The sequence below is a fragment of the Pteronotus mesoamericanus genome, unplaced genomic scaffold (assembly GCF_021234165.1).
Source record: "Pteronotus mesoamericanus isolate MK-2021 breed Mesoamerican mustached bat unplaced genomic scaffold, CSHL_Meso_final contig_101, whole genome shotgun sequence".
Lineage (NCBI taxonomy): Eukaryota > Metazoa > Chordata > Mammalia > Chiroptera > Mormoopidae > Pteronotus > Pteronotus mesoamericanus.
In genome coordinates this window covers 29,257,187-29,284,583 of record NW_026555001.1, presented here as the reverse complement: position 1 = coordinate 29,284,583, position 27,397 = coordinate 29,257,187, and the positions used below count along the sequence as shown (strand labels likewise).

General features: G+C 62.7%; 2 protein-coding genes across 3 annotated transcripts; one reads left to right on the top strand and one right to left on the bottom strand.

The window, feature by feature from the left end:
- Positions 1 to 2,250: 2,250 nt before the first annotated feature.
- On the top strand, positions 2,251 to 19,487 carry TRAPPC12 (trafficking protein particle complex subunit 12). The gene is made up of 12 exons (XM_054570018.1): positions 2,251 to 2,374; positions 5,386 to 6,599; positions 8,277 to 8,393; positions 8,994 to 9,107; positions 10,334 to 10,472; positions 11,938 to 12,050; positions 13,700 to 13,772; positions 15,674 to 15,747; positions 16,434 to 16,532; positions 17,643 to 17,743; positions 18,256 to 18,343; positions 18,457 to 19,487. The coding sequence occupies exons 2-12, from the start codon at positions 5,391 to 5,393 to the stop codon at positions 18,697 to 18,699; spliced, it is 2,370 nt and encodes a 789-aa protein (XP_054425993.1). The 5' UTR covers positions 2,251 to 2,374; positions 5,386 to 5,390; the 3' UTR covers positions 18,700 to 19,487.
- Positions 19,488 to 21,471: 1,984 nt separating this feature from the next.
- ADI1 (acireductone dioxygenase 1) lies at positions 21,472 to 25,780 on the bottom strand. 2 transcript variants are annotated; one of them, XM_054569998.1, is made up of 4 exons: positions 25,585 to 25,780; positions 23,392 to 23,511; positions 22,562 to 22,741; positions 21,472 to 22,419 (listed from the first exon to the last, which is right to left on the bottom strand). In XM_054569998.1, exons 1-4 carry the CDS (start codon positions 25,702 to 25,704, stop codon positions 22,300 to 22,302), a joined length of 540 nt encoding a protein of 179 aa, XP_054425973.1. In that variant the 5' UTR covers positions 25,705 to 25,780; the 3' UTR covers positions 21,472 to 22,299. The 2 variants fall into 2 exon arrangements, with proteins under 2 accessions (XP_054425973.1, XP_054425980.1); XM_054570005.1 differs by lacking the exon at positions 25,585 to 25,780 and adding an exon at positions 24,070 to 24,552.
- Positions 25,781 to 27,397: the final 1,617 nt, after the last annotated feature.

The window sequence follows — 27,397 nt, the reverse complement described above, 5'->3', positions numbered from 1 at the left end:
TGTCTGCAAAAATACTGTTACACATTTTAACAGTTAGCAAGAATAGCATTTAGTAAGAGCTGGCCCAGACCTTGAGACCCTTGTCCTATCTAACACCCTTGGCAGACTAATTACATTGCATGTAATCCCAAAATGCCATAGCTGCATCCCATTCATTAACCTGGGTTCCAATATTTTCCAGAACTATCTGTCTCTTCTCCATTTGTGTGGTTAATTTTCCTCTCTACCTTTAATCTATTTTCATAACAAACGTATGAGTGTGAAACGGGTAAATGAAAGATGCTCAGCATTACTCATCAGCAGAGAAATGCGAATCAAAACCCCAATGAGGTATCACCTCACACCTGTTAGGATTGCTATTATCAAAAAGTCAAAAGGTAACAAGTGTGGGCAGGATTGGAGAAAAGTGAACCCTTGGGCATTGTTAATGGAAATGTAAGTTAGTACTGCCACTATGGAAAACAATATGGAGATTCCTCAAAAAATTATAAATAAAACTACCATATGATCCCATTTCTGTGATCCAAAGGGGAAAAAAATCCCTGTCTCAAGAGATATCTGCATCCTATGTCCATTGTAGTCTTATTCACAGGAGCCAAAGATGGAAACAACCTAAGTGTCTATTAACAGCTGAATAAAGAAGATGGGAGCTTATCTATTTCAGTTGATCCTTGAACAACGGGGGTAAAGGGCGAGGTTGGGGATGCTGACCTCCCCTTGTAGTCGAAAATCTACATATAATTTTTGACTACTCCAAAATGTAAGTTTTCCCTCTGTATCTGTGGTGTTGGTTCCAAGGGTCCCTGTAGATGCCAAAATCCACAGATGCTCAGGTCCCCTATATAGCATGGCATAAATCAGTACATGCAGTTGGCCTACCATCTCTGATGATTCCCAACCACAGATCAAAAATAATACAGATATTTGTTGAAAAAAAAATGCTCATTTAAGTGGGCCCATACAGTTCAGACTCATGTTGTTGAAGAGTCACCTGTGTATGTGTATGTATGTGTATGTGTATATAGTGGAATATTATTCAGCCCTAAAAAATTTTTTTTTAATTAATAAAAAAAGGAAATCCACCCTGGCAAGGTAGCTCTATTGGCTGGTCTGTTGGTTGGTTGGTTAGAGCAGCATCCCAGAAGCACCAGGTCGTGGCTCCTGTTGAGGTGCATGCAGGAGCCATTGGATGAGTGGAACAGCAAATCGATGCTTCCCTCTCTCTTAAAAAAATCAACATATACTTTAAAAAAAAAAAGGAAATCCTGTCATTTGCGACATGTATGAACCTGGAGGACATTGTGTTAAGTGAAATAAGAAAGACACAGAAAGGCAAATATTGCATGATTCCATTTACATACAGAATCTAAAAAAGAAAGTTGAAGTCACTGTAAGAGAGTAGATTGTCTCTGACCATAGGCTGAGGGGTGGGGACTGACCAAAGGGGACAAACTTTCAATTACAAGATAAATAATTGGAGACCTGAGTTCTGGAGACCTGAGGTGCAAAGTGGTAACCATGGGTGACAGTGATACATCGTATTTTCTAAATGTGCTGAGTAGATATCAAGTGTTGCCATCACACACACGCACACGGTGAGTGAGGTGAGGGGTGCGTTAATGGAATTGTGGTCATCATTTCAAAATGTATGCATTGTATGCCTTAAGTATACGCAATTTTTATTTGTAGAAAATAAATTGATTTTTAATCATTAAAAAGGAAGAAACAGAAGAAAGAAATGGCCGGGTCTGGTTCGGCTCAGGTGCATTCCGGCACCTAACGCCTTGTGCCTGGCAGAGCTAAGGATAGTATTTGCTGGATGAATGCGGGGGTCTGGGTGTTATTGGTGTTATTACTACCACCGTTTTTTTAACATTAATGTTATTACTCAAATAGTACAAATGCACGGCAGGGAAAGTTGAAAATACAGATAGGCACAAAGACAAATCCCTGAAAATACTCTTTCTAGGGTGCTTTGGTCTGGAATGAAAAGAACCGAAGCAGCTCCCCTCCAGTTGCCCTTCGGCCACAGGTTCCCTGTAGCCTGCGACGCCAGAATTACTTCCTGCTTCGTTCCCAGGTGCGGGGTCAGCTCGCCCCGCCTATTCCCCCGCCCACGTTCACACCTTGAAGCTCAGGCCCCGCCCTCCGCGAAGGCGAGGGGCCCACGCTGCACTTCCGGCCGCACCGGAAAGCAGAGGAGTGCCGGCCCCTGCACTGGGCATGCGCGAGCGCCGGCGCGCTGAGGGACGGCGCGCGCAGGCGCCGCAGAAGGTGCTGTGCTCACTCGCCCTTCCCGGCTTCCTCCGCCTTCTCCGGGACCCTGGTCACTGCCGCAGGTGACCCCTTCCCCTAGCCCGTGGGAGGGCGGCAGGTGAGGACCGGGCTGCAGGGCGGGGATCGGGCCGTCCGTCACCGCCGCTACACCGGCCCAGGTCCGCGGCGGGGTCTGGGGCGCGTCTCTCGCGGGGCGGCCGTCGGAGGCGGACGCAGAGGACGGGTCCCGGGCCCCGGCCCGGGTCGGCACCCGATGGTCCGTGGGGACCTGCCCGCCACGCTCTCGGCGTACGGAGGGCAGAGGCCGTGGTGTGTGACAGGACCTAAGCCCCCGGGCAGCGTTGGCTGCCACTGCCCGTCGTGCCCCTTCCCAGAGCCGCGTCGGGACTGGAGGCATCCGCAGCGCCCGACGCTCTCGGCACCGAGAACGCACCTGTTGAAAAGGAACGACCCGCCCAGAGGCGGCTCTAACGGGTCTTTTTCTCCCACTGTCCACCATAGGACTCGCACCCCAAAGATCCATGTCCTTGGACGCAGTTCCTGCCTTTTTATGGCTACTAGAGGGCACCGTCTCTTTGGGGTTCAAATAATTTACTCCTAGTTTGGGTTTTTTTTTCCCATGCGTTCGAGGACAGTGTCGACTGCGGACACGGAGTCAGGCCCGGTGATGGGTGGAAGCGGAGAGGGCCTGCAAACAGCAGGCGGCTGTGTCCTCGCGTCCGAGCCCCGACTCTGCAGGGCCCTCTCCCTCCAACGCTGTGACAGCCCCCTGCTCGCCGCCGCCGTTGCAGCCACGGTGCCTGTGTACCTGCAGCTCAGAGTTGTGGGTTGTTATCTTGAGAGAGGACCCAGGGAGAAGCCTTCCTGTCGGGGGTGCATCCAGCCTTTGATGACCCCAAGGTCGCCTGTCGTCCAGACTCGCTGTCAAATCTGACAAGAAAAAAGGCTTTCGTTCCTTTTCTTTCTTTTTAGTCATTTATAGCTAATAACTGTTAGATGGATATATAATAAGTGGGGAATTAGTAAGTGACTTCGCTGGACAAGGAACTTCCCCACGATGTTGAACTTAGGTTTTCTACTTTACAGTCACCCTGTTCCTGGGTCTCGGGGTGATCGGGCTATAAAAGGAAGGGCCGCGAACGTGGACGGCCGCGATGAAAGTGCCGGTGGCGGGAAGGAGGAGTCTTTGGTCAGCTAAGTAGTTTTTATAGGTCAAAAGCTGTTTTTTTCTGGGAAAGCTGTCATCTTTTATGATGGTCTTGGTTTTCTAAACTTGAATTTGTTCACTGTGAGAGTAGAACAGTACCTTTTGCTCAAAAATAGTTCCTTAGGAAGAGGAGCCCCACTGTGTTTAGACTACAAACTCTTCCTTGCATTCTGTGGCCCCCACCAGCCAGCGTCACCCCGACGTCACACTTGGGCGGGGCTCGGCTTCTCTCACACCAGCCGTGCGCTTTGGGGCAGCCCCACAACCTCGCTGAGCCTCTGTGTCCTCGTCTCCAAAATGGGGAGAGCGATTGCCGCCATTTCAGGGGGCTGTTCTGAGGACCAGGGAAGAAATTCTGTGCAGCGCAGTCAGAACAGTGCCGGGCACGCATAAGCGCCAGACCTTGTCATCTCATTTGGTTGTCAGCGGTGACAGCCACCCGCAGGCCCCAGCGAGCAGGCCTTTGTCTCCTGCCGTCTCTAACACTCCTGCCCTCCGGCATCTCACGTTCCCAGGATTCAGCACACAGCGGGTTGAGCTCAGAGGAGGATGGGAGATCGGTCCAGGTTGGAGGGTCTTGGAAGGCTTCCTGGAGGAGGGGCCGCACCCTCACTGGGATGGCTGCATGCGAGAAGACAAAATCAATGTGGGTGACGATCGGGAGGAATGGAAGCCCTGTGCGTGGTTGGTGAGGGTGTAAAATGGTGGAACCACTATGGAAAATAGCTCGGTGGTTCCTCAGAAAAACTAAAAGTGGAATTGCCACGTGACCTGGCGATTGCACTTCTAGGTAGCAAGGGCTGGAAGGGACAGTTGTACAGCCCCGTTGGTAGCAGCCGTGCTCACAGTGCCCGAGGCGGAAGTGATCTCAGCGTCTGTCAGCAGCAAAGCCGGCAAACAGGTGTGGCCGTCCGCACAGCGGGCTGCTCCTCAGCCGTAACAGTTGAGGGATTCGACGCGTCCTGCCAGCGGGCGCACCGTGAGGACAGGCCAAGCCAATCAGCCAGTCACTGCAGGACACATGCCACGCGATTCCACATACGTGAGGTCCCTGGAGTCCCCAGATTCACAGGCAGAAAGAAGGATGATGGTCGCCAGGGGCCGGGGAGGGGGAGTGGGGAGTTGTTGAATGAGCACAGAGTTTGTTTTACGAGATGGGAGAGCTCTGGAGGGGGGAGCAGAGGCGGTCGTGCCACGCGAATGTACTTAGCACCACTGAACTGCATGCTTGGCAGCGATTAGGGCCCCGGCCGCTGCAGCTCAGTTGGGCGTCACCCTGCAAACTGAAAGGCCACAGGCGCGGTTCCCTGTCCGGGCACAGGCCTGGGTCTCGGCTTTGCTCCCAGGTTGGGGTGCACACCAGAGGCAGCTCAGCGATGTTTTTCTCCCTCTCTTTCTCCTTCCCGTCCCGTGTCTCTAAAAATCAGTACATAACATCTTTTTAAATAAAAAGAAATGGTTAAGATGATAAATTGTAAGTAATGGTCTTTTACCACAATATGTGGCTGGAGAAATGGAGTCTCTTGAATTTCGATGTGAATATATAACTGATGAACATTTGTTAAATGGACTGTCTTTTTAGAGCAGTTTTAGGCTTCCTGCGAAATCAAGCAGCAGGCGCAGAGATGCCCATACACCTCAGCCCCCCCCCATCAGCAGCCCCACCAGAGCAGACACGTGTCAGCAGCTGCGTTGGCACGTCATTGTCACCCAAAGTCTGTAGTTGACATCAGGGGTCACTCTTGCTGTTGTACTTTCTACAGGTTTAGACAAATGTATGTGACGTGTTTACCGTTATAATGACATTTGCCATTTTCATAAATTTAAAACAATTTCAATAAGAGAAAAGTTCAGTAGCCGCCGAGATGGAAAGCTGCTGAGCTTGTTTCGTCTTGTTTCAGGGACCATGGAGACGGCACTGGGCGCCGGCTGCAGCCCGCCTGCGGAGCCTGGACCGGCGGAGGGGCTCGCCCAAAGCCCCGCCCCGCAGGCGCCTCCCCCAGACCCAGACCCGGGGCTGCTGTACCAGGAGGAAACCATCGACCTGGGGGGAGACGAGTTTGGGTCAGAGGAGAATGAGACCGTGTCAGAGGATTCTAACAATCTCGTGGATAAGCTGAGCGAGCACATGATGGAGAGTGTGCTCATTTCTGACTCTCCGAACAACAGCGAGGACGACACGGGTGACCTTGGGGGCGTGCAGGATGTCGCCGAAGGCAGCGCCGATCACAGACTGGACAGTGTCATGGATGAAGGCGCGCCCGGCTCTCCGACGCGGGACAGTGAAAGTGAGGGAGACGAAGCGCCTAAGGGCGTCTCCGATGCGACCCCTGAGGGCCGGGCATCCTTGGGGGAGGACCCGGAGCCAGAGGGGAAAGGCCTGCCCACCTGTGCGAGCGACGGCGCTGGGGATCCGGGCCCCGCGAGCCAGGGCCCTCTGCCCGGCGCGCCCCCGAGGCAGCCCCCTCCCAAGGACGAGCCGGTGCCCGTGTGCACCATCTTCAGCCGCTCCCAGCCGGCGGCCGCCCAGCCGCCCCCCTTCCTGCAGGACGGCTTCCAGTCGCAGGTGGTGAAGTCGCCCAGCTTCAGCGGGGCCGGCCAGCCGGCGCCCAAGACCCCTCCGCCGGCAGTGCAGCCAAGCCCCAGCCTAAGCACGTTTTTTGGAGAGACGACCAGCACCAACTCCCTGGCCTCCGAGTTCTTCGACTCGTTCACAACGTCCACATTCATCTCCGTCAGTAACCCCAACGCAGGCGCTGCTGCCGCTCCACAGCAGCTGTCGCCAGGCGGCTCCCCGGTGGGCGGGGACTCCCGGGGTCCCGCGGAGCCCCGCCCCCGCGGGAGGGAGCGCGCGGAGCCGGCCTTTGCGGTGGCTCCCGCGGAAGCGCCGCAGTCTCCGAAGCCGTTTTCGCAGATCCAGGCTGTGTTCGCGGGGAGCGAGGACCCCTTCGCCACCGCCCTGAGCGTGAGCGAGAGGGACCGCAGGAGTGACGCCTGGCTGCCTGGGGAGGGGACCCGGGACATCCTGATTTCCGTGGCGACCCAGCAGTGCGGCGCCGTGTTCATAGACAAGGAGAACCTCGCCATGCCCGGCCTCAAGTTCGACAACATCCAGGTGAGACGCGGCTCTGCCACAGGTGGCGCCTGCTGCCTGTTCTCCCCTCGGGGACACTTCTGTGGCCACATCTCGTTCCTCTCATCTATTCTGTTATTTCTGTGTGCGTGTGATGTGTGTACTGTAAGTAAAAGACCTCTTAGGCATTAGAAAATCCTATTTCTAAGGAGCAAGTAAAGTTCCGATTGTGCAAGGCTGAGTTAGCTGCTGGGCCATTCCTAGCCCTGGGGATTCGCGGGCCTGCTGTGGTTGATTAAGGCCCCAGGCCGTCTTAGAGGTGGATCCCGCCGGGCAGGCGTCACCCCGCCGTCTCGGAAGTAGCCCTGGCTGTGTGGTTGGTTGGTTTGTGACATGTGGCCTCCCGGAGGATAGATCTGCCATTCCCCGTTTAAATCTGCAGAAAAATACTTGTATTGGATGCTACATGTTCGACGTACACAAAGTTTACAGGTTCCGTAAGAAAAATAAGACTGCCCCCCATTAAGAAATCACAAAAATATATAAATATGTTATGTAGTAAGTAGTAACGTAACGTAAATTCAGTCTCACTAGCATTGTGGAATTATTTCCAGTTTTCAACATCTACTTACAACCCTTCCGTGCTGTTAGGCTGTGCGAAAACAGCCTGTCTCAGGCAGCCCTGATGGGGCCGTAATTCGGTACAACCTTTTTAAAGTAAAGATTTAACATCTACACCCAGACCCTGATCTTGGGCTTTTTGCAATGGAGTCGCCGTGCCGGCAGGCACCGCCCAGCCTTGGGGTGTCCACCAGGGCGGTTTCTGACTGCAAAGCAGGGGACCAATCTAAAGGCCTCCGGGGCTGGTCGCAGACCTTGGACTTGTCTCGGCACTGGAATATTTAGGGAGGTGTTAAAAACAGCGTTACACTAGAGTGTTCACTGAGGTTCGTATTTTATTGGTAAAGTGGAAAAACGACGTAAGATGGCAGGAGCGAGCCTGTTACTGGACAGCAGGTGGGGTCCCACCCCGCGGCTGCCCCAGGAAAATGCCAGAGGCCAAGGCTCGGTGAAGAAGGAAAGGAGTCCTCATTCGGAAGCTTCCCGGTTTTGGCCCCTCGGTCACTTAGGCCTGCCAGTGAAGGCCGAGCGCTTTACCTCCTCAGTCTCAGCTTCGGCCGCTCACGCCTGCTCATGAAGGCAAAACTCTAACACCTGCGTTCTCCTGGCCTTTCCCCCGTTAGTGTTTCGTTACCTGGTTTCTATAGGGTTAGTTTACAAACCCAAACATCATGAGATCCCAAAGCCACAAGATCCTGGAAGAAGGGCAGGCTTCTGCCGTAGCGTCCGCCTTCCTGGAGGCCCCGGCCAGGCTGACGGCTGATGGGACGTGAGGCAAGCGCTGCTCAGGCCTGCTGCCCGGCCGGCCACTCCCAGAGACACCTGCTCCTCGTCCCCGGCGGTGTCGCCTCCCGCTCTGGGGCCGGCCGTGCTGCGGGCCACGCCCCCCGGGAGAAGCAGCAGTGAGTTCGCAAGTGCACATCCGCTGGGGCTGGCGCTGCTCGAGCGCCTGGGCAGTGCCGCCTCGGGCGCTCTGACCACGCTGTGACCTCCACACGCCAAGGGGGATGGGGGACTTTTGGTTGGCGATGGGTTCTCGTTAGCTGAGTCTAGTTAACATTTTATTGTCTTGACGTATTTTTCATATATTTTTTCCAGGGAGATGCAGTTAAAGACTTGATGCTTCGCTTCCTGGGTGAAAAAGCTGCCGCGAAGAGACAGGTCTTAACTGCCGACTCGGTGGAGCAGTCTTTTGTTGGCTTGAAACAGCTAATTGTAAGTAACGGTGTGTTTGATTTTCCTTTTTCTTTTTTTTTTTGGTAAGTCCTGCCTTCCTTCATAATATTTTCCCTAGTTAATTACTTTGAATATCTTACCCAAAGCCCTTGCACATAAACAGAATGTTGTTAGATACCAGTCCTGTGTGGCAAAAAGCATCATAATAACATACTTCTAATTTTAAGTCCAATTAGTTCAAAAACCACTACGTTAAGTGATTGGAGTACTTGAAGTAGCATATGCTTTGATTAAACATGCCTCATCAATCACAATAACTAGAGGTAAATAACTTTACATTGGTTTTTTGAAAACACTGTTTTCTCCCCTTGGCGTAGGAAGCTTGTCACTGCACGTGGGCGGGGCGGCCGGCGCGCACAGGGACGTCCGTGCGCGGGGCAGCGGTCAGTGCCGACTCGCCCTTGAGCGGGGCCTCGCGCCAGGTGCCCCTCCTGCCTGGTCGCGCGCGGCGTTGACCGCAGGCCTCTGCTCCGTGGCCTCCGCCGGGGGCGGGCTCTCTGGCGGGCGTTGCCGCGCCCCGTCAGCAGCCCCGCGTGTGTGCGTGTCCTGCCGCGCTCATGGGTGCCCTGTGCCTTACAGAGCTGCAAAAACTGGAGGGCGGCAGTGGACCTGTGCGGGCGCCTCCTCACTGCCCACGGCCAGGGCTACGGCAAGAGCGGGCTGCCCACCAGCCACACGGCGGACTCGTTGCAGGTACGGCCCCTTCGGATGCCGAACTGTGCTCTGCTTTATCGTGACTAGGGGGCAGGGAAGGGACCGTGAACCTTTCTAGCCGGTCATGACACCTGGAAAACAAGAAGTCTTCAAGTGCGGATTCAGCCTCAATGCGAGGTGCCTCTAGTCCTGCCCTTGGCCTCCCCGCCGGTGGGGGCGGGGCTTGCTGCCCTGGGACGGGGCCCAGAGGCTCAGCTCCCAGGCCTGCGGTGCAGGGCCAGCGCTGCTGGGTGATCGGGGTGCCCCTGGGCTGGGAGGGCTGGCAGGGCTGGCGCGGGGCTGGGGAGAAAACGGGGACTCGCGGGGGGCGGTGCTTCCTCAGGGGTCAGCGCTCCCCAGGGGTAGCGGCGGTCGCTCCCACAGGAGAAGAAGGCAGAGACTAGGGCTGCGAACAAGGAAGCGGTCTGATAGGAGCAGCGCAGCTGCTTCCCCCCGCCTCTGGGGAGCGTCCTGTGGGGGGCCCCCAGGGCGGGCGGGCGGCCCTGGCCGGCCCGTGCCTGCTGGCTGCTGCTGGGAGTCCGCAGCCTCCTGCCCCTGCAGCCCCCGCCTGCCCGCCCGCACCGGGGCGGCTTTCTCCTGCGCCTCTGAGCTGGTCACCGCCCCAGCCCCCGTCCTCACTGCAGTGCCGCCCCAGCCTCCCCCGCGACCCGACCTCGAGGCTCCCTATTCCCGTTCCTTGAGTAAACTGCCACCCAGTCACCTTCCCAAGCAGTTTCGATCCCCTTGCCTTCCTGCTCAAAACACGGGCGGCCCCCGCAGCCCGCCCGGCAAGCCGCCGTGCTGGCCCTGGGCCCCGGGGGGCCGCAGCCTTCGCGCCCCCCGCCGTCGGCGACCCTCCTGTGACGCCCGTCACTTTCCTGCAGGCCGGCTCACACCTGGCACTCTGCCCGCCGGCCCGGCGGCGACGGGCCTCCTCCAGGCCGACCCCGGTATCCGCGCCCCCTCGGGCGTCCCTCCCACGCACGTCGCCTCCCTCCAGCCTGTGGCCTCCTTGGGGAGGGCCGTCGCTGTTTCTGCCTCCCGACTGCCCAGCACAGCTCTTCCACACCCGCTGTGCCCCAGTGGTCCGACTGAGTCGAGTCCAGTAAAGTCACCCATGTTGCTGTAAACACGTAGTTACGCAAACGTGCAGAGAGGTAGGTCAGCCTTCGTTCTACCGGGTTTGAAATCGAGCTCTGACGGCCTTGTTTCCCTCGTGTCCCCAGCTTTGGTTTGTGAGGCTGGCCCTGCTGGTCAAGCTCGGCCTCTTCCAGAGCGCCGAGATGGAGTTCGAGCCCTTTGGGAACCTGGACCAGCCGGACCTCTATTACGAGTACTACCCGCACGTGTACCCTGGGCGCAGGGGTAAGGCAGCGCTGCGCCTTGGTGTGCGTTTTGTTTCGCTTCGCTTTGCTTCGCGCACAGCCAGCCGCCCTGTTTTCCTTATTTGCCCCGTCCTGACTAATCAAACATGGAGCCTGGCGTGACCGTGAGAGACAGAGCACTCAGTCGCCGCGTTTTCTCCAGGCGCCCGTCCAGGCGTGCGGCAGTGCCTCCGCGCGTTCACGTCGCAGCCGCTTCCCCAGCGCCTGTCGGAATCGGCGGGCGGGCGGGTCTGGCGCGGGGGCCGGCCGGGTGACGCTCAGACTCCCTGCCTGTGCTCCAGAGCAAGGAGGAGTCTTAAACGCGTAACCTCGTACAGGCGTGCGCATGGAAACCACACACATATGCTCGTGCACTGGCGCTTATTGTGCGTCGTTTCTGCGAGCCTCTGTTCTGATTTGATTGGTTTAAAAATTTGGGTTCAGCCCTCGAATGGGCCTGGGCGGGAGCGCGGGGTCCTTGTCGGGAGCTGCAGAGGGGAGCATGGGGGTGGGGGTTCCAAAGAGGCCTATGGGCAGCAGCCGCCGTGAGGTGCCGCGGAGGCCCTGGCGGAGAGCCGTCGGGGGGCAGGGGGGTCCGCTGGCAGGACCTGGGGCGAGGGCTGGGCCATCCCCCACGGCTCCCGGCTCCTCCGCTTGCTTGGGCAGCGCGCCGGTCAGGGCCGCTGGGGCACCCCGCCTACATCAGTGGGCTCACGGAGGATGGCGCGGCCTGTCACGTCCCCCCGGCCCGCCAGGTCGCTCGCGTCTGCTGTGGGGCCCCTGGGCAGCCTCGGGCGCCGCTGCGAAGCCAGGCAGCACGGGCCCGACCGTGGGGACTAAGGCTGGGCCGGTGCCAAGGCCCGGGCAGCGACGCAGGTGACGCTGCCACAGGCGGTTCCCACAGGTCAGTCGGCGTCTGGCCTGGCTTGGGGGACCGTCGCAGGAAGACCAGCAAACTGAGGAGACGCCGCGTCAAAGCGCATTGCCCGCTGCCTGTTGAGTCTTTTTTCCTCACCACTCAGACCGGGTCGTTGGGCGGGGCCCCGGGAAGGCGTGCACCCCCTTGGCCCCCAGTGCGTCTGCCTGCGCCCTCCCAGCCGGGGGAGGGCTTGCTGCGCGGGCACGCTCAGGCCCAGCCGCCTCGCTGGTGGTGAAGTCCTGCTCCGTTGGGGGCAGAGGTGCCCAGGAATGTTCCTTAAATAACGTTTTCTTCTTGCCTTTGCTGTTGGGTCAGATCAGCTGACTCCCTGCAGAGTCTTTCTCGACTGAGTTCTGTCCGCCGGTGTTTTCTGAGCTTTTGCCGACAGCGCCCGCACTGCCAGTCGCTTTGCGGGGCCCCTTCAGGCCGGGCCGCGCTGGCACTTGGCTGCCGCGCTCCCGTGTCTGCCGCCGGCCTGCTGGCTCCTCCCCGTGCAGAGCAGGGGCGCGGCCCCTACGCCCGCTCACGGCTCTGGCCTTGGTTGCAGGCTCCATGGTCCCCTTCTCCATGCGGATCTTGCACGCGGAGCTGCCCCAGTACCTGGGCAACCCCCAGGAGTCGCTGGACCGGCTGCACCGAGTGAAGGCCGTCTGCAGCAAGGTGAGGTGCGCGCCGTGGCGGCTGCACCGCCCTCCCCTCCGGTCCCGGCCTCACAGGGGCGCGCCACGCGGCCTCCCCCGCTGCCACTGCCTTGGAGAGGCGGGCCCCGCTGCTGTGACCCTGTTGTGACCGCGGCACTGCCCCTGCTGGCGGACATCAGGCCGGGGCAGTGGACGGGGTTGGGGTCCCGAAGCCCCTCCCTTGCCCTCGCTGTGACGGCGGGCGGAGCAGAGCAGCAGCCTCGCGGGCCCAGGCGTCAGTGGGCCCGGGGCCGGCCCTCACGCGTCCTGCGAGCGCTGTGGGCGCCCGCTGCTGCCAGACAGAGGCGCTGGGGCAGTGCCTGCAGACGGGACGTGTGCGCCCTGGGGGGGGGGGGTCCTCGCCGGTGGTTGTCCCCCAGGCGGCGGCCGGGCTCTGTTTCTGGAAGGGTCCCTTCCAAGGGGCTAGGGTGACGCCTCCTGGCGGAGGGGCTGGCCCACGCGGGCCTCGAGCCCCCCGCCCCCCACCGCTGAGGAGCGCAGCTCGCTGCCTCCGGACCGCCTGTGTCGGCCGGGGCTTTGGACCAGCGGCTGGCCTGGCACCCGTGGGGGTGTCGGGTGCTCCGAAGTGGCCTGAAACTGCCCCAGGAGATCTCTCCTCCCTTTGGAAAGCCTCCTTTCCTAAGGTCCCCTCGGCCACCGGTGGGGTCGTGAGTGCTCAGGCCTTTGAGCTGGAGCCAGCGCCCCGCGGCCTGCGCACCGGGTGCCGAGTCGCCTGCCGCACCCCGTCCCAGCCCATGACAGTGGCCAGAGGGACAGGAGCCAGGCTCTTGAGCGGGCTCCCCAGGCCGTCGTCGGCACCGGGGCAGCCTGGAGCCAGCCGGAAGTGCAGGGCGCAGGGTGGCTCCGCAGGCCCGCAGAGCAGAGCCTGGCGCTCGCAGGAGCAGGTCCCAGGGCCGCGGCGCACTGTGTCCCAGCTCCCGGCCCTGGGAGCCAGCATGGCCCCCCTTGTGGCTGAGGAAGTTCTCGGGGAGCCAGAGTGCGTGGGCTGACCGGCCCGGTCCCCTGGGCGGGCAGGGCTAGGGTGCAGCCTCAGCTCAGCCCCGGCCTCCTGCTGGCCTGGAGCAGCCTGACCAGAGCCCCGCCCCCCCCCTACGGCGCAGCCCTGTCTCCGCCATCTCCTCCAACCCCTGCCCCTCTGTCTCCAGGCTCCACGCAGCCTCTGTGCCCAGAAGCTGCGCTGTCCCAGCGCTCCCCCTCCCCGCCCCGCCCCCTCCTCTGCCCTCCCCTCCCTGTGGGTCAGCCTCTGGCTCAGCCTGGGAGGGCTGTGCCTGACCTGGCCCTGGAGGGGTCCTCCCCGCGGTGCGCCGGCCGCCCTGATGCAGCTGCGTCTGCACTCAGGCTGGGGTTCCCACTCGCCCGAGCCCTTTGGGGGTGGCTGGCTTTGCTCCCAGGTCTCCCGCCTTCCCCACGCCCCGTCCGCTGAGCCTGTGCGTCCCAGCTGGGGTGGACGGCTGTCCGCAACGTGGGGAGCAGCGGGGCTGGAAGTGGGCCCCTGCGGAGCGTTCCCCGGCGGACTGGCCGCGCACAGTGCCGCTGCTCCCCTGGCCTGCGGGGCCACGGCGCCCGGGGGCAGCACGTCCCTGACGGCCGATGGCTGGAACCCCGCAGATCCTGGCACACCTGGAGCGGGGCCTGGCCGAGGACGGTGGCGTGAGCGTCAGCACACCGGACAGCAGGCAAGGTCAGTGCGGCCCCGGGGCTCTGCCGGTCCGGTCCCGGTCCCTGTCCCTGTCCCCGTCCCCGCTGGGGCAGCCCCACCCCGTGCTGCGCTCAGGGCTGCGGGTCCTGCAGGGTGCGGCTGGGTGTCGGGGAGGCGGGGCGGGGGTGGGGGAGCGTGGGCGTGGAGTCGGGAGGAGGGCTGGGCCCTGCCTGGAGTACCGTGATTTCTTGGGAACGAGAGAGGAGTGAGCTGCTGCGCAGCCCTGGAGCCCAGCACCCGCGGCTCCCCCGTGACAGGCCCTCGCCTCCCACCCCTGCTCAGGGCGGTGCCCCTGCACAGGAGCCGGGGGCTGCCGGCCCCTCCTTCCCGCAGCGCCTGGCCTGCTCCCTGTCCCCTCTTTGGTCCAGGCCTCCAGTTGGGAGCGGGCTCTGGGTGGCCGCTGCCCGGCCTGGATCGCGCCGGCAAGAGCCGGGCTTCCTGCAGAGCGGCACCCGAGGAGGCGGCCGTGCGGGGCGGAGGAGAGGCCCGCTCCTGTGGGAGCGCCGTGGCCGGGCACGCTGTTCCCTGGGGCCACCAGCGCCGGCCGCGTTTCCACTCCTTCGTTGGAGAAGCCCCAGGGACCGCCAGGGCCGCGGGCACGTCCTTCTCCGTGACCCCCTTGCCGGGGAGTTCAGAGGGGCCGCCGCGGCTCTCGTCCCTCCCCAGTCCTGAATGCCAGCCAGCTGGTGGCTTGGTGGGAATGAACAGAGAGCTTACGAGGCCTGGGCTTCCCTGCGGAGGGGCGGGAAGTTCGCGGTCTGCCACTCACGGGCGGTCCACAGCCACCTTCACCAGGAGGAAGTGTCCTCTCCGGTCACGTTAGAAAGGGAACGTAGCAGCTACTGTATTTTTAATTGCCGACAGCCGGGGTCAGTCGGTGTCTAATCCTGGCAGTGAAGGTGTTTCTGTTCTCCGGGAGCACTGCGGGAGGGAGCGTGATTTCTGGGCGATCGTCCTGCCGACACTGCCCGCGGGTCCTGCCAGCGTTAGGAGGGTCCCCGCCGGGAGCGGGCCGGCCCAGCCGGCGGCCTTCAGACAGTCCAGGGTGCGAGCGTCAGCCGGACGGCGCGGACGGGGCTCGCTGCCCCCCCCTCCCCAGCCCCGGGGCCACGGGGCTCTGAGTCGCTGTCGAGCCGCCCCCGTGGGGAGCGAGGGCAGCTGCCCGGGGCCCAGGATGCATCCCGCCCCCCGGCCTGTCTGGGCCCCGGCTCATTTGTCCACAGCCCAGGAGGTTTAACATCAGCCCAGGGGTCAGAGCAGACCTGCCTCCTGATCACTGACAGGCCCGCGGGGGTGGCCGCCCCCCCCCACACGGCAGCCCAGGCAGCTGCGGGGGCTCCGGGCGGGGCGTCGGGGCGCGGTGGCTGGCGACGGAGCGGGGACAGGAGGACGGGGCAGCCCACGGCCGGTGCAGGCCGTGCAGGGGTGCTGCGGGGAGCAGCAGGCGGCGGGGTTGGCAACAGCCGGGTCCTGCTTCGGGCTTGCAGCCTGCGGGCGGGCGCCGTGGCCTCCTGGCAGCACCGCTGGGCTCGTGCCTGAGCCCGGCAGAGCTGCGGCCGCCAGCAACTGGCAGGGCGGCTGTTCCTGTGGGAAGGGTGAGGGACCTGAGGCCTGGAGAAGGGGCGCCTCCCGCCGGCCCCGGGGCGGCCGACCCTCCCGCTGCAGCCGTGGGGGCTGGGGCTCTCAGCTCTGGGCTCTCAGGGCTCTCACGTTGCCCCCCCCCAGGCTGCCTGCCGCTCCCTGCTGCTGCGGGTCCCTCCCCTGGCCGACCCCTTCCCAGAGCCCAGCGCGCTGGCCTGCAGAGGGTGCCAGCCCCACAACCGTGCCTGCGCGGCCGACCGCCTGCTGACAGGCTGCGCGCTCACTGCTGTCCCCTCCCGCAGCCTCCGTGCAGCTGTGGCGGTCCCGCCTGGGCCGGGTGACGTGCTCCATGGCCAACTGCCTGCTGCTGATGAAGGTGCGTGGGGGCGGGGCAGGGTGGGGCTCGCGGGGCCCGGGGACCCTCGGCAACTGCTGGGCCTGCTGCCCGGGGTCGGTGGCTGCGTAGGGAGCTTTGACGGGCGAGTTTAATTGCCCTGCCGGGGTCTTGGGGGTTAAGTGAAAGCCTCGCTCAGACACTTCTCCCGCCCTCCCCGCTGTTTCTCTGGGTTCCCCCCAGAAAGGCAGCCTCTGTCCTCCCTGCGTTAGGGAGGGGCCTCCTCCACCCTGAGGAGACGGGACCTGTCCGGGCCGAACTGCAGTGGCAGGTCCTTGGTCTTCTCCAGTCCCCTCTCTCCCCCAGGCAGGCCCTGCACAGCCTGTCCCGCCCTGCCCGGGGGGGGGCTCCTCTGGGGGGGACCTGCAGCACCCAGCCCCCCACAAGCCGGCTGGTGACCTGCCCTGAGGCTGCCCTGCGGCCAGCGGCTGGGCCTGGCAGAAGCCGCCGCGGGGCCGTCAGCACAGAGGCGGGTGAGGGGGCAGCTGTCGGCGCCCGCTGGGCTGTTGTGGGGGGACACGGGTCTCGGAGGGCGAGGCAGGTGCGCCGCGGGGACACGGGGGCTCTCGCCGGGTCCCCCGCTTGCTGCCGGCACCCGAGGCCCGCGCCCTCCCTTCCCAGGGGGCCGGGGGTCTCCTCGCCTCTGACACTCCGGCTTCCCTGCCCAGGACTACGTGCTGGCTGTGGACATGTACCGCGCGGCCGTCCAGTTCTGCCCCGAGCAGGAACCGCAGCTGCTCAGCGGCATCGGCCGCATCTTCCTTCAGGTGGGCGCTGCAGCACGGCACTGTGCGGGGCAGGGCCTGGGTCGCTGGCGTCCTCAGCGGTCGCAGGGCAGCGGGGGCGGGGAGGGCACTGGATGCAGGCGCAGCGGCTGGTGGGGCTGAGAGGCACCGCTGCTGTGACGAGCACAGTGCATCCCGCAGGGCAGGCTGGGAGAGGGGCAGGCCCCCCCACCGACTCTGCTGGGCAGAGGGCGGTCAGCGTCTGCCGCAGCAGCGCCCGTGTGCCAGTCCAGGGGGGCGGAGCGGCAGGGCCCTGTCCCTAGGTCGCCACACTGGGAACTGAAGGGGGCGTGGCCTCAGGGTCAGGGCACCGCTCGAGCACTGGGTTCTGTCCTCCGTCCGGCTGTCTGTCCTGTTTCCTGTGCTCCCCGCCCTTTGGAGGTTTGAATGATCTGCCCAAGGAGTGCGGTGCTGAGCCCCCGGGGCGGCCGCCGCGTCCGTGCTGTGCTGCTGGGTGTTCCCTGTAGGCGTGGCTCTGCCTCGGCTTCTGGCACCGAGGTTGGTGACTTGGCTAGAAAACGGCCCCTCCGGGCTGCGGCTCCCGCGTCCCGGCGCAAGAGTGTCGGCCGTCAGAGGCCCCGGCGGGTCTGGGTCGTGCGTTAAGGCAGCCGAGGGGTTTCGTGTGTGTTCAGTACGAGGGGGTGTGTGTCATTTTTTCTCTTTTCCAGGAGAATTCTGCATTATTGGGTCAAAACGTGACTCAGAAATGTTTACATTTCACTGTATCATCTTACTGGGCACAGCCAATCAAAAAAAAAAAACACTGACCCGAGGCCTGCCATGCCGCAGCAGCTGCGAAGTGCGCTTTCTCCTTTTCACCCGCTTACTCTGCTCGATGCCGAGCCGCTGCGCCAGGGTCCCCGTGAAAGCGCACGGGCTGACACCGTAGGCGGCCCGTGCGCGCGGTTTCTGGTCCGCGTCCCGCCACGTCCTACCTGCCTCTGCCTTTATTTTTTTGTGAAAAATATTAAGTAGTAACTACTTCCAGAGTTTGCCCTAATACATAAATGTCTGTATAATGGGATGCTAGGGAACTGTACGTGAGGGTGTAGATTTGTCACAGGAACTGACAAACTGATTTTGTCAAAGCAGATTGGAGACATAAAAACAGCTGAAAAGTATTTTCAAGACGTGGAGAAAGCAGCGCAGGAACAGGACGGGCTGCAGGGGAAGATGATGGTGTCGATGAACAGGTAACGCCGTCCCCGTGGAGCGTCCCTCCGACGGCCCGCGGCTCGGGACCGGATGCCAGGCGCAGGCCGGCACGCCCTCCCAGCCGCCGCGCGCCCCTGGGGACTCGCCCGGTTGCCCAGACCCAGGGTGCCCGTGTGCAACAGGAACTGGCCTCTGAGCGCGGCCTGGGCGCCGCCGCCCCCCGCAGCCCCCCTGCTTGCGCCCCACGGCAACAGGCCACAGCGGGAGGCGCGCGCCCAGGAGCAGCGCGGGAGGCTGAGGCAGGGCCCGTCGTGTGGCAGGAAAGGGCTGTGGGTGCAGTTCTGCTGTTGGAGGTAACGCAGGTGGGGCCCCTTCGGGTCCCACCCTCAGTGCCCGCTGGGGTCCAGGCGACGGCCCCGTTGCTGTGCGTGTGGCGGGCACTGTCCCCGCCTGCTCAGGACGGGCCCGGGAGCCCCCTGGTGCACTCGCTGGCGCACACCCGTGTCCTCACCTCCGCTGACCGATGCTTTGCTTGTTGCTTACGTTCCAGAGCTTTCCTTCACCTCGGTCAGAATAACTTTGCGGAAGCCCACAGATTCTTCACAGAAATTTTGAGGATTGACCCCACAAACGCCGTGGTAAGACGCTCCAGCGGTCGTAGGCTCCCGCCTGCGGCCCCAGTGGTGGCCGGGGCGGGTGGGGGTTCTGCCGCCTGCGCCCCGGGGGGCCTGACGGGCATCCCCCCCTCCAGGCCAACAACAACGCCGCCGTGTGCCTGCTCTACCTGGGCCGGCTCAAGGACTCGCTGCGGCAGCTGGAGGCCATGGTGCAGCGCGACCCCGGGCGCTGCCTGCACGAGAGCGTGCTCTTCAACCTGACCACCATGTACGAGCTGGAGTCCTCGCGCAGCACGCAGAAGAAGCAGGCCCTGCTCGAGGCCGTCGCCAGCAAGGAAGGGGACAGCTTCAACACACAGTGCCTCAAGCTGGCCTAGGCCGGCCGCCGCCGGGAGCGCCGCGTCGTTGGAAGCTGCGCCGCCGTGCCGGTCTGGGAAGGCGGCTGGCGGACGCGGGGAGCCCCTCTCCCTGGGACCTGGGAGCCTGTGCCCTGGGTCCGAGCTACGGCTGCAGCTGCACCATCGGGGATATGAGGCACATGGGCCGTCGGGCCAGCGGCCGCAGACAGGGACTTCATGCGACACGCTGGGTCCCTTTTGTTTAATCCTGGAAGCCAGCCTGCTCGCGTCATTGAGTTCGAGTATCCTCAGAGAAGAGCTGACAGTGTCACAAACCCCTCTCACTCTGCCTGCGCACCCAGGGCTTCGCTAAGTGCGGCAGAGACGCCAGACATCACTGACGTCACCTCTCCCTGCCACCACCTCCCCACCCGCTGGACGCTCCGCCCACTTCTGACGCCTGTCCAGCCCACGCTGAGCCCCTTGGGCAAGCCCGGTGGCGGGTGGACTCCGGGTTGTGTACGTCGCGGGGAGGCGGGGGGTGAGCGGGGGAGTCCGTCCAACAAGAGGCTCCAAAAGCAGGAAACGCGGCTCCAAGCAGGTGGCCGGCGGGGGGCGGGGGCACCCGCCCGTCAGGCCGCTGCTGTGGGGACGTGGTCATCCCTGCGCTTCGCCGGGCCCCAGTCCCTGGAACTGCTTCACTTCCCCAAAGAGGCGGCCGCCGGTCCTCCCGGGGGCGGGGCTTCCTGGAGCGCTGGCGTGGGGCGCGGTGCGGTCGCCACGTTCCTGTTTGAGTTTGTAATAAAGCAAACCAACCGCTGTGGAAACAGACTGATCCTGCGCTGAAACCGCAGAAAAGGGGGAGACGGCGAGGACTGTTGGAGGCTCAAAACCCTCCTCAGGCAGAGAAGCAGGCTGCCCGTGGGGTCAGTGGGCGCGGACGGTGCCAGGGCGCGGTGGGACCCCTCGGGGCAGCCCAGAGGAGAGCAGAAGCCACGTCCTGGCCGTCAGGACGCTGAGCTGGGACAAGGCGCCAGGAGCGCCGTGCGCCGGCCTGGGAACGCGGGGACCTTCCCACCTGTCACCGCGGGAGCTGCTGCCCACGGGCAGGGCCTGCGGCCGAGGGACAGAACGCTTCGCGGCCCCCCGCGGGCCCTGTCCCGTGCACCCGGCAGGCGGCAGCTCGTCCGTCCAGCGCGCTCGGCACAGGCCCGGTTCGCCTGCTCCGCTCCTCCCCCTGGGTCCCGGCAGCCCCTCCGGTGGGGGAGGGGCGCTGCGGTCGGGGGCTTCGCTTCACCTGCCGGCTGTCGGTGCTGGGCAACAGGGTCACCCCAAAAGTTAGTGACTCAGGCCAGTGTGTCGAGGCAGTCGTGTGTCGCCGCGCACGGCTTCTGCGTCAGGCACCCGGGAGCAGGAGCCGGTAGCTGGGGCTGCCGCGTCGCAGAGAGCGCAGCGCTCCCTGACACCTGAGGGAAACCGGCGGGGCCCGCTGAGGTGGGGGCGCGGCCAGCTGAGGTGGGGGCGGGGCCAGCTGAGGTGGGGGCGGGGCCAGCTGAGGTGGGGGCGGGGCTCTGAAGCCCGCAGAGCCCCTCCCGGGGTTGCGGATGACAGGGAAGGGGAAGAAACACAAAACGGCGCAAGCACCTGTTTGCCGGGAGAGCAGGCGGGCACTTCCCTCCCACTGGAGAAGGCCCGTGACGCATCCCCCTGGTGGGGAGGCCCCGTGGCCCTCTGTTCCCAGGCTTTTACTGAACAGCTCGTCAGGGGCCAGGTGACAGGAATGCACACGTACACTCGTTACACTGGCATGACAAAGTTCACAGGGACAAGTGCCCGTAAGAAAGCAGGTGACAGGAATTCCCTGACGTATACGGGTCCGCGAGAGACCAGTCCAAACAAGAGAGAATGAAGGCGAGGGCAAGGGGGGCAAACAACGCGAAGGTCCTTCGCAGCCCGAGCCGACCAGGGGTCCGCGGGAGGGACAGGGCACGCCCTGAGGGGTTGGCTTTTAGGCCTCATTCCCCGGCAACCGCCAAGGGACGAGACTGCCGCTCGGCTGCAACGAGGACTCTGGCCGTGTCTGAGCTGAGCCGAGAGGTGGGGGGGCCTTTGTGCCCCTTCTCTGTGTCCCCCCATTTCTCATCTGCTGCCCGTACAGGCCAAGGCCTGTCTTAGGTCGCCCCCCCGCCGAGGGGTCTTACCGTCCTTGGCAAGGACCTCACAAGGCAAAGCGGAGGGGCAGGGCCCCACCCCTGACGGGGGGCCAGGTCACGTCGCCTCAGGAGCCTGTTTCTCCAGGGCCCCCTGATTATTTCCAACCTTGGGGCCCCCCCCAGCCTGTCGGCAGGGTTGCAGCTCCTGGAACCAGGCCGGGCGTTCCCCAGCACGAGGCCGCTGGGCCCGAGGAGCTGCCCCCAGGCCCCGTGGCTGCCGCGGGCCTGACCGGGCGCTGGCCTCCCCGAAAGGGGCCCCGGCCGGGGGGCGGCAGGAGCCCCGCGCCTGGGGCCCGGCGAGAGCGTCACGCACGGTCACTGCCCCGGCGGACCCGGGAGGAGGAGAGTCACCGCGTCCAGCCCACACTCGGGGAGAATCGGCTTCGTTTTCAGGGGATGTCGTCGAAGAACGTGCGCACAGTTTAAATCACCGCACTTAATGTTAAATCTTTCTCACGTGTCACTGGATCCGCGGCAACAGGGAGAAGACCCAGCGCTCGGCTGCCTGCACACGTGGAAGCCCTGAAGGTCAGTTTCCCGCGGCCCCTGCGGCTTGGGCTTCCCCGCCCAGTGCGCGTGCCTCCCCAAGACCGGTGTGGCGGTGTGAACGACTGAACGTGAAGACTTTTTATTCGTTTTAAAAATACAGAAAACAATCGGCCCTTCAAACCATGATGCTGATCTTAGGTTTTTTAAATGATTATAACAAGCTAGGCATAATTGCGCCTCAGGATTATTGAATAAAAAATTAATGCACCATTTTCTAGCTAAAATTCAGAAGCTTGACTGTAATAGAATATACAGCAGGGTTTAACCTAGACTCTCACCCTGAACAGACCAGCACGTAGAATTCACAGGACCCACAGACCCGACCACACGGAGGCTCTACCCAGGGCGGCCTCAACGAGCCGCAGGCCCCTGAATCGAAGGGGATGCCGGGCCATGAGCACAAAACCAAGGCAGCTGCTTTGTGTTAAACAAGAAAGGTGTGTGAGCCACCGCAGGCCCCCGGCACGAGGGCCGCCCGAGCCTGCCCGTGCGCGCGCTTCCCCCCGCCGGCCCTGGCGGCCACCCTCCCGCCGCTCACAGGCAGGGGGGCCTCGGCTGCGTCCGCTAAACGCCGCGGAATCAGGTCCCGGGGGACGGCTACGCAGTGACACTTGGGGATGTGAAACTCAAGGGGTTTAAGCAGGGCCCGTGTGTGGCACAGGGGGACACGATTAGAGAAAAGGAATGGGACTGTCCCCGTTCCCGCAGTGGCTTCGACTTAAAAATCTATTTCACGGCTCCTTGCACTAAGGCATTCTGATCAGTAATCTCGCAAAGGGAGGCTCTCCCAGCCTCCAGCCCCAGCACAGAAGCAAGGAGAACACAACAGACTGTCCCCGCGGTCCTGCTCAGGACGCGGGGCAAGGGGTGTGCACCGCTACGCCGTCTGCGCCAGGAACGCCATGTACTGCTCCCGAGCCGCGAAGTGGTCCGCCGGCCGGTTGTACGCTGTCCACACCGGGTCTCCCACAAACAGCCGCATGGCCTTCACGTAGTTCTAGAGACACACAAGCAGATATACACCAGCCAGCGAGATAACATCCCTCCCTGCGCTCAACTCCCACGTCTCAGCACGTCTGTCACATTCCACCCTCCGGGCACCTGAGCGCAGAGGGACGGCCTGTCCCACGGGCCCCCACCTGCTCGTCCAGAGTGAAGCGGTGGTAGATCCCCGCGGGGAGAGTGATCAGGTCGCCCTTCTGCACGGCGATCCGCACCCACCGGTCCTCCTCATCCCTCACGTCGAAGTACCCGCTGCCGTCCAAGACGTAGCGGATCTCGTCGTCCAGGTGCAGGTGCTCCTCGTAGAACATCTTGATCTACATACAGCACAAGGGACAGCGTCTGAGCCCCCGCGGACGCGACCGGCGGACGCCCACGCCGGCCCCCGTCCGGGCCTGGCGTGCACAGGAGGTGGCGCCATAGGAAGAAGGGGGCAGGGTCCAGAATATTTTATGAACCCTATCAACCAACCAACAGGAAAAGCGTTAATGCTAACACAGCACTCGGCACGTGCCGCGCAGAGTTCCACACACACACAGGGGCTCCCTGGGTGCTGTCCGCTGTCCCCACAGGACCGAGGAGGAAACGGGGCACAGACAGGCTAGGTCGCTGGCCCGGCGTCACGCCGCTCACACGTGCAGAGCAAGACCTCCAGAGATGCCCGGACTCCCGCTCACGACCCAGCGTGGATCACATGCAGCCACATGATCGCAGCCACACACTCTCATGCTGATCACACTGGAAGGTCAGACGCCACACCAAGTCTGAGGAAGCCAGTCGCCATCTTACAAAACAAAGACCTTCCATTTGTTCAACTCTGCTTTTGTGCCTTCCCCCCGAATGTCTTTTAATAAAAATAGGCAAGTATGTGTCACTGATATAAAACGTAACGGGCACATCGAGAGACAGAAACCTGTGTCTCAGGAGTGAATAGAACGCCCCCGCTCCAGCGACCCCAGCACGTCACCTTCTCTTCGTAATCCGGCAGCTTCTCCCTGCAGATGGTTATGATGTCCATCCACGAGTAGTTCCTCTCTCTGCGGATCTTCTCCAGTTCCGGGTCGTCCTCGTATCTGTCAGCATCCAGCTGCCAAAGTTTAACCCACAGACAAGAGGCCGCGCTCGCACCGGGAGACGCGCAGCCGCTCTCTCCCAGGACGCGCCACCCAGGTGCTGTCGGTCCTGCTGAACCTCCCTCCGCCCCCCCCCCCACCCACTGGCTTTCCCATTCCCAGAACAGCCAAAAATACCGCAGCCGCGTTGGAGCCCCGCCCCCTGCTCCCCAAGTCCTTCCTGGGGCTCCTTCTCACCTTGCGGCCCCCGCCCCGACCCGCTCAGGGCTGGTGGCCTGCAGCCTTGCGCAAGGACAGCGCCCCCCCACCGCCCGCCCCCGCGCTGGGCGGCGCCCCCCGCCCGCAGCTCCGGCGGCCTCTCCGCCGTCTCCCCCACCCCCACCCTGTCTGCGTCCTGGGAGCCTGAGGGTGAGGCCCAAGCGTGCCAGGCTGGGTTAGGGCCTTCTGGCACCGGGTCTCAGGTGCCCTTTCCTCGCCTCTGTCCTATCCCCTCCTGTTTTGTTTTGTTTTCAATCTGCACTGTGAACCAGATAGGAGTATTCGCTACTCTCCCAACATTCTCGCTGCCTCACCTGCCCACGCCCTTGTTCCTGGCCGCTTCCTACACCGAAGACACGCTCACCCTGTTCCTTTGCCACTGGCCGCCGCATCTCTAAGGCCTGGTGTCCAAGTCACTTCATGAAGGCACCCCCGAGGGAGCCAGCCAGGGTCGCGCTGACCTCCTGAGTAAAGCTACTGGCAGGGGCCCCCGGCTGCTGCGGCTCAGTGGACTGCGCGCCGGCCGGGCAACCACGGGTCGCAGGCTCAATTCCCAGTCACGGCACCTGCCTGGGTTGCAGGTGAGGCCCCCAGTCGGGGGCGCACGAGAGGCAACCGCACATGGATGTTTCCCTCTTTCTCCCTACCTTCCCCCTCCTCTAAAATAATTTTAAAAAAACGAAAAGCCTACTGGCAGTGAATTCAGCACGTTTTGCTGTAAACTGCTATAAAATGAGCATTATATCATGAGTACTGAACAACACACTCCCGAATATCTCAAACTAGAACGCCAAAGATGAGCAGATCCGCCACAGCGAAGCTCACTACCGCTCGGCACTACAACAGTGAACGGGCCGGGGTGTGGGGGTGTGTGTGGGTGGGTGGGTGTGGCAAAGAGCTTTCGGTCGCCCCGGGGCCGCTAGGAGCGGGTGTGCAAGGCGCTCCGCCTGTTCCCCCGCCCAAGACACGGAACACACGCAGGGCGCTCCGAGCTCCCGGCCAGCGTCGTACCCGGGGGGCCTCGTCCCGCCCACGGAACGAGAACGAGGAGGCAGCCGGGTTTGCTCGAGGGCAACATCGGGTCCCTCGCGGACACCTGCGGGGAGACGGCGCCTCCCCGTCACAGTGACGCCCCGAGTGCAGCCAGGCCTCCTGATGGCTTGGGCTGCGGGTGTCTCCGCTTCACGACCAACGAAAGTTGTTCTGCGGCCGTAGCAGACACAACACACCCTTCCATTGCTCGGAAGCGCTCGCTCTCAGCCCAGGAAGAGATAAACAGCAGGTACGCGATCAACAGGCGCAGCAAGCGCACAGGCGGAATCCCGGGCTGGCGCCGACGGGACCTGCGCCGAGAGCGCGGGCCTCACAGCAGCGGGCGGCCCCAGCCCGCACCCCTTCCCGCTGGCCCCCAACTCGGCCTGCTCGGGGCCACCCCGGCTCGTCACAGCCGGCGCGCCGGGTCCCACCAGGCTCTGGCCTGGAGCTGGGAAGGTGGACCCGCCAGCGGCTGCTGAGCATGCGCAGCGCCGAGGCCGCAGGCCACCAGGTACGTCTGCTGAGCGTGCACGGTACGCCCTGGCCAGCGGCCACCCGGTCCCGGTGCTGAGCATGCGCAACGCGCCCCGACTGCTGAGCATGCGCAGTACCCCGCCGCCAGCCCCCTGGTCCCGCTGCTGAGTGCGCGCAGCGCGATCCCACCCTGTCCCGGCCACCGTCCCGCGCTCGGCGGAGCCGGGGCCGGGGGACTACTGCGCGGGATCAGGGGCACCTAAGGGACCACCTTGCCCGCCGGCCCCGCGAGCTCCGGGCCGCGCCGCGCGCCCGCGTACCTTCCAGTAGAGGACCCCGAGCCGGCGCAGCTGCTCCAGGCCGACCGGACGGGCGGGCTCCGCACGGTGGGGCAGGCGGGGGTCGTCGGCGGAGTCGTCCATGTACCAGGCTTGCACCATGGCGACAGCGGCGACGGGCGGGCAGCACTGAGCGGCCTGAGCCCGGGCGAGCGGGTCTTGAGTCCCCGGGGCGGGGCGGGGCGTAGCAGGGCCGGCGGGGGCCGAGCCTCTCCTGACTCGGGGGACGGGCTCCTGGCACGCAGTGGGGAGGCTGCTCCGCGAGTAAACCCGGGCTCCAGGCCGCGCTGCCACCTCCTGGCGGCTGCGGTCCTGTGCTCCTCCAGGGCACTACCCTGGTACCAGACAACGGGTAGTTGACCGCAAGGAGCAGAGGCCAAAGTAAATGGCCACGCGGCCAGGTCAAGCCAGCCCCCCAGGTGACCCTCCAACGATGTCTGCAGTACCACCTTATTTCCTTTCTTTAAAGATTTTTAGAGGAAGGGAGGGAGAAAGAGAGGGAGAGAAACATCCATGTGTGGTTGCTTGTCGCGCACCTCCTGCTGGGGACCTGGCCCGCGTCGGAGGCACGGCCTCCGACCGGGAATGGAACCTCTGCCCCTCTGGTTCGCAGGCCAGGGCTCAGTTCGTGGAGCTGCACCAGGCGGGGCCCCGCCCCATGATTTTGAATAGAGTGTGTCCTAGAATGAAAACAGACAAAACACACCCTGGCAGGTGGCTCAGTTGGTTGGCGCGTCCTCCCCATACGCCGAAGCTGCTGGTTTCACCCCTGGTCAGGCCACACGCAAGAATCCACCGGTGGTTCCTCGTTGCCTCGTGGAAGATGCATCAGAAACGAATGCATCAATAAGTGGAGCAACAAACTGTGGCCGGAAAAAGCGGCCACTTACTCCCTGACAGGCTCGGGGAGGCCTGCGTGGGGCTTACACACTCAGACCTAAAGTAACCACGTAAGATGGTCTAAAATTAAAGCTCCAGCGAAGAGCGGGTGGCGGTGGGCAGTCACGTGCTGGGGCGCTGTTTGTCCCTAACAAAGGTAAGGCTTTACCTGGCTGAGCCCAGCCTGTCTTGGCAGCTAAGGTAACATGACTTTGGTATCTCAAAATAATTCCCTCTTCGAACCCCTCAAAGCACAGCCACCGCCGCAGAGCAGGGACCACGGCCCCCCGCTGCCACCGCTGCCACGTGGATGGTTCGCTGCCAGCCGTCCGGTCCCCGCCTGGGTCTGCTGCTGTGCTTTCTGTCCAGTCCCACGGGCCTCCCTGCTGTGCTTGTGCCACCTCCCTGATCGACCTCTCACCAGTGGACCCTCTCCGGTCTCCCCTTTGAGTCTGACGTGTAAAACAAGTGGTAGAATTGCCGTCTTCCGGAGCATTTTCTCAGTCCCTTGAGACTTTCTTCCTGGCGATTGTCATCAGTTTGGCTCAAGGAAACGCATAGAATTCTTACAGGTTTGGCTGTTTCTTATGTCGGCAAGTCAGTGGGGTTCTCTCTCCCACTCCTCCCTGCTCTAAAACCAATGATAAAAAACCACAAATTCCCTTTCCCAGTCCTCGTATTTCTTACCAGTTAAGCTGATGGGAAAGGTAAACCCAGCTGCTCACTCGGCCTGGCTTGATCTCGTCAAAGCAGCCGACGGGAAGGATCCGGTTAGCCCGGCCCCTCTCCCCAGGGCTCCGGGAACTGCGCACCTGCAGGACTTAAACCTGCTGGGTGGCCTGCTGCCAAAGTACGCGGGCGCAGTCGGCTCTAGGGCTTTCCAAAATGCGCAGAGAGCGTACATTCATTTATTTCA

Coding starts and splice junctions, on each gene's coding strand:
- TRAPPC12 (XM_054570018.1), top strand. CDS start 5,391: ATGGAGACGGCACTGGGCGCCGGCTGCAGCCCGCCTGCGGAGCCTGGA. Junction 12,051..13,699: donor TGAAGGCCGTCTGCAGCAAG/GTGAGGTGCGCG, acceptor GGAACCCCGCAG/ATCCTGGCACACCTGGAGCG. Junction 15,748..16,433: donor ACTGCCTGCTGCTGATGAAG/GTGCGTGGGGGC, acceptor TTCCCTGCCCAG/GACTACGTGCTGGCTGTGGA.
- ADI1 (XM_054569998.1), bottom strand. CDS start 25,704: ATGGTGCAAGCCTGGTACATGGACGACTCCGCCGACGACCCCCGCCTG. Junction 23,512..25,584: donor TCGGGGTCCTCTACTGGAAG/GTACGCGGGCGC, acceptor AAACTTTGGCAG/CTGGATGCTGACAGATACGA. Junction 22,420..22,561: donor GCTTCACTCTGGACGAGCAG/GTGGGGGCCCGT, acceptor GTGTGTCTCTAG/AACTACGTGAAGGCCATGCG.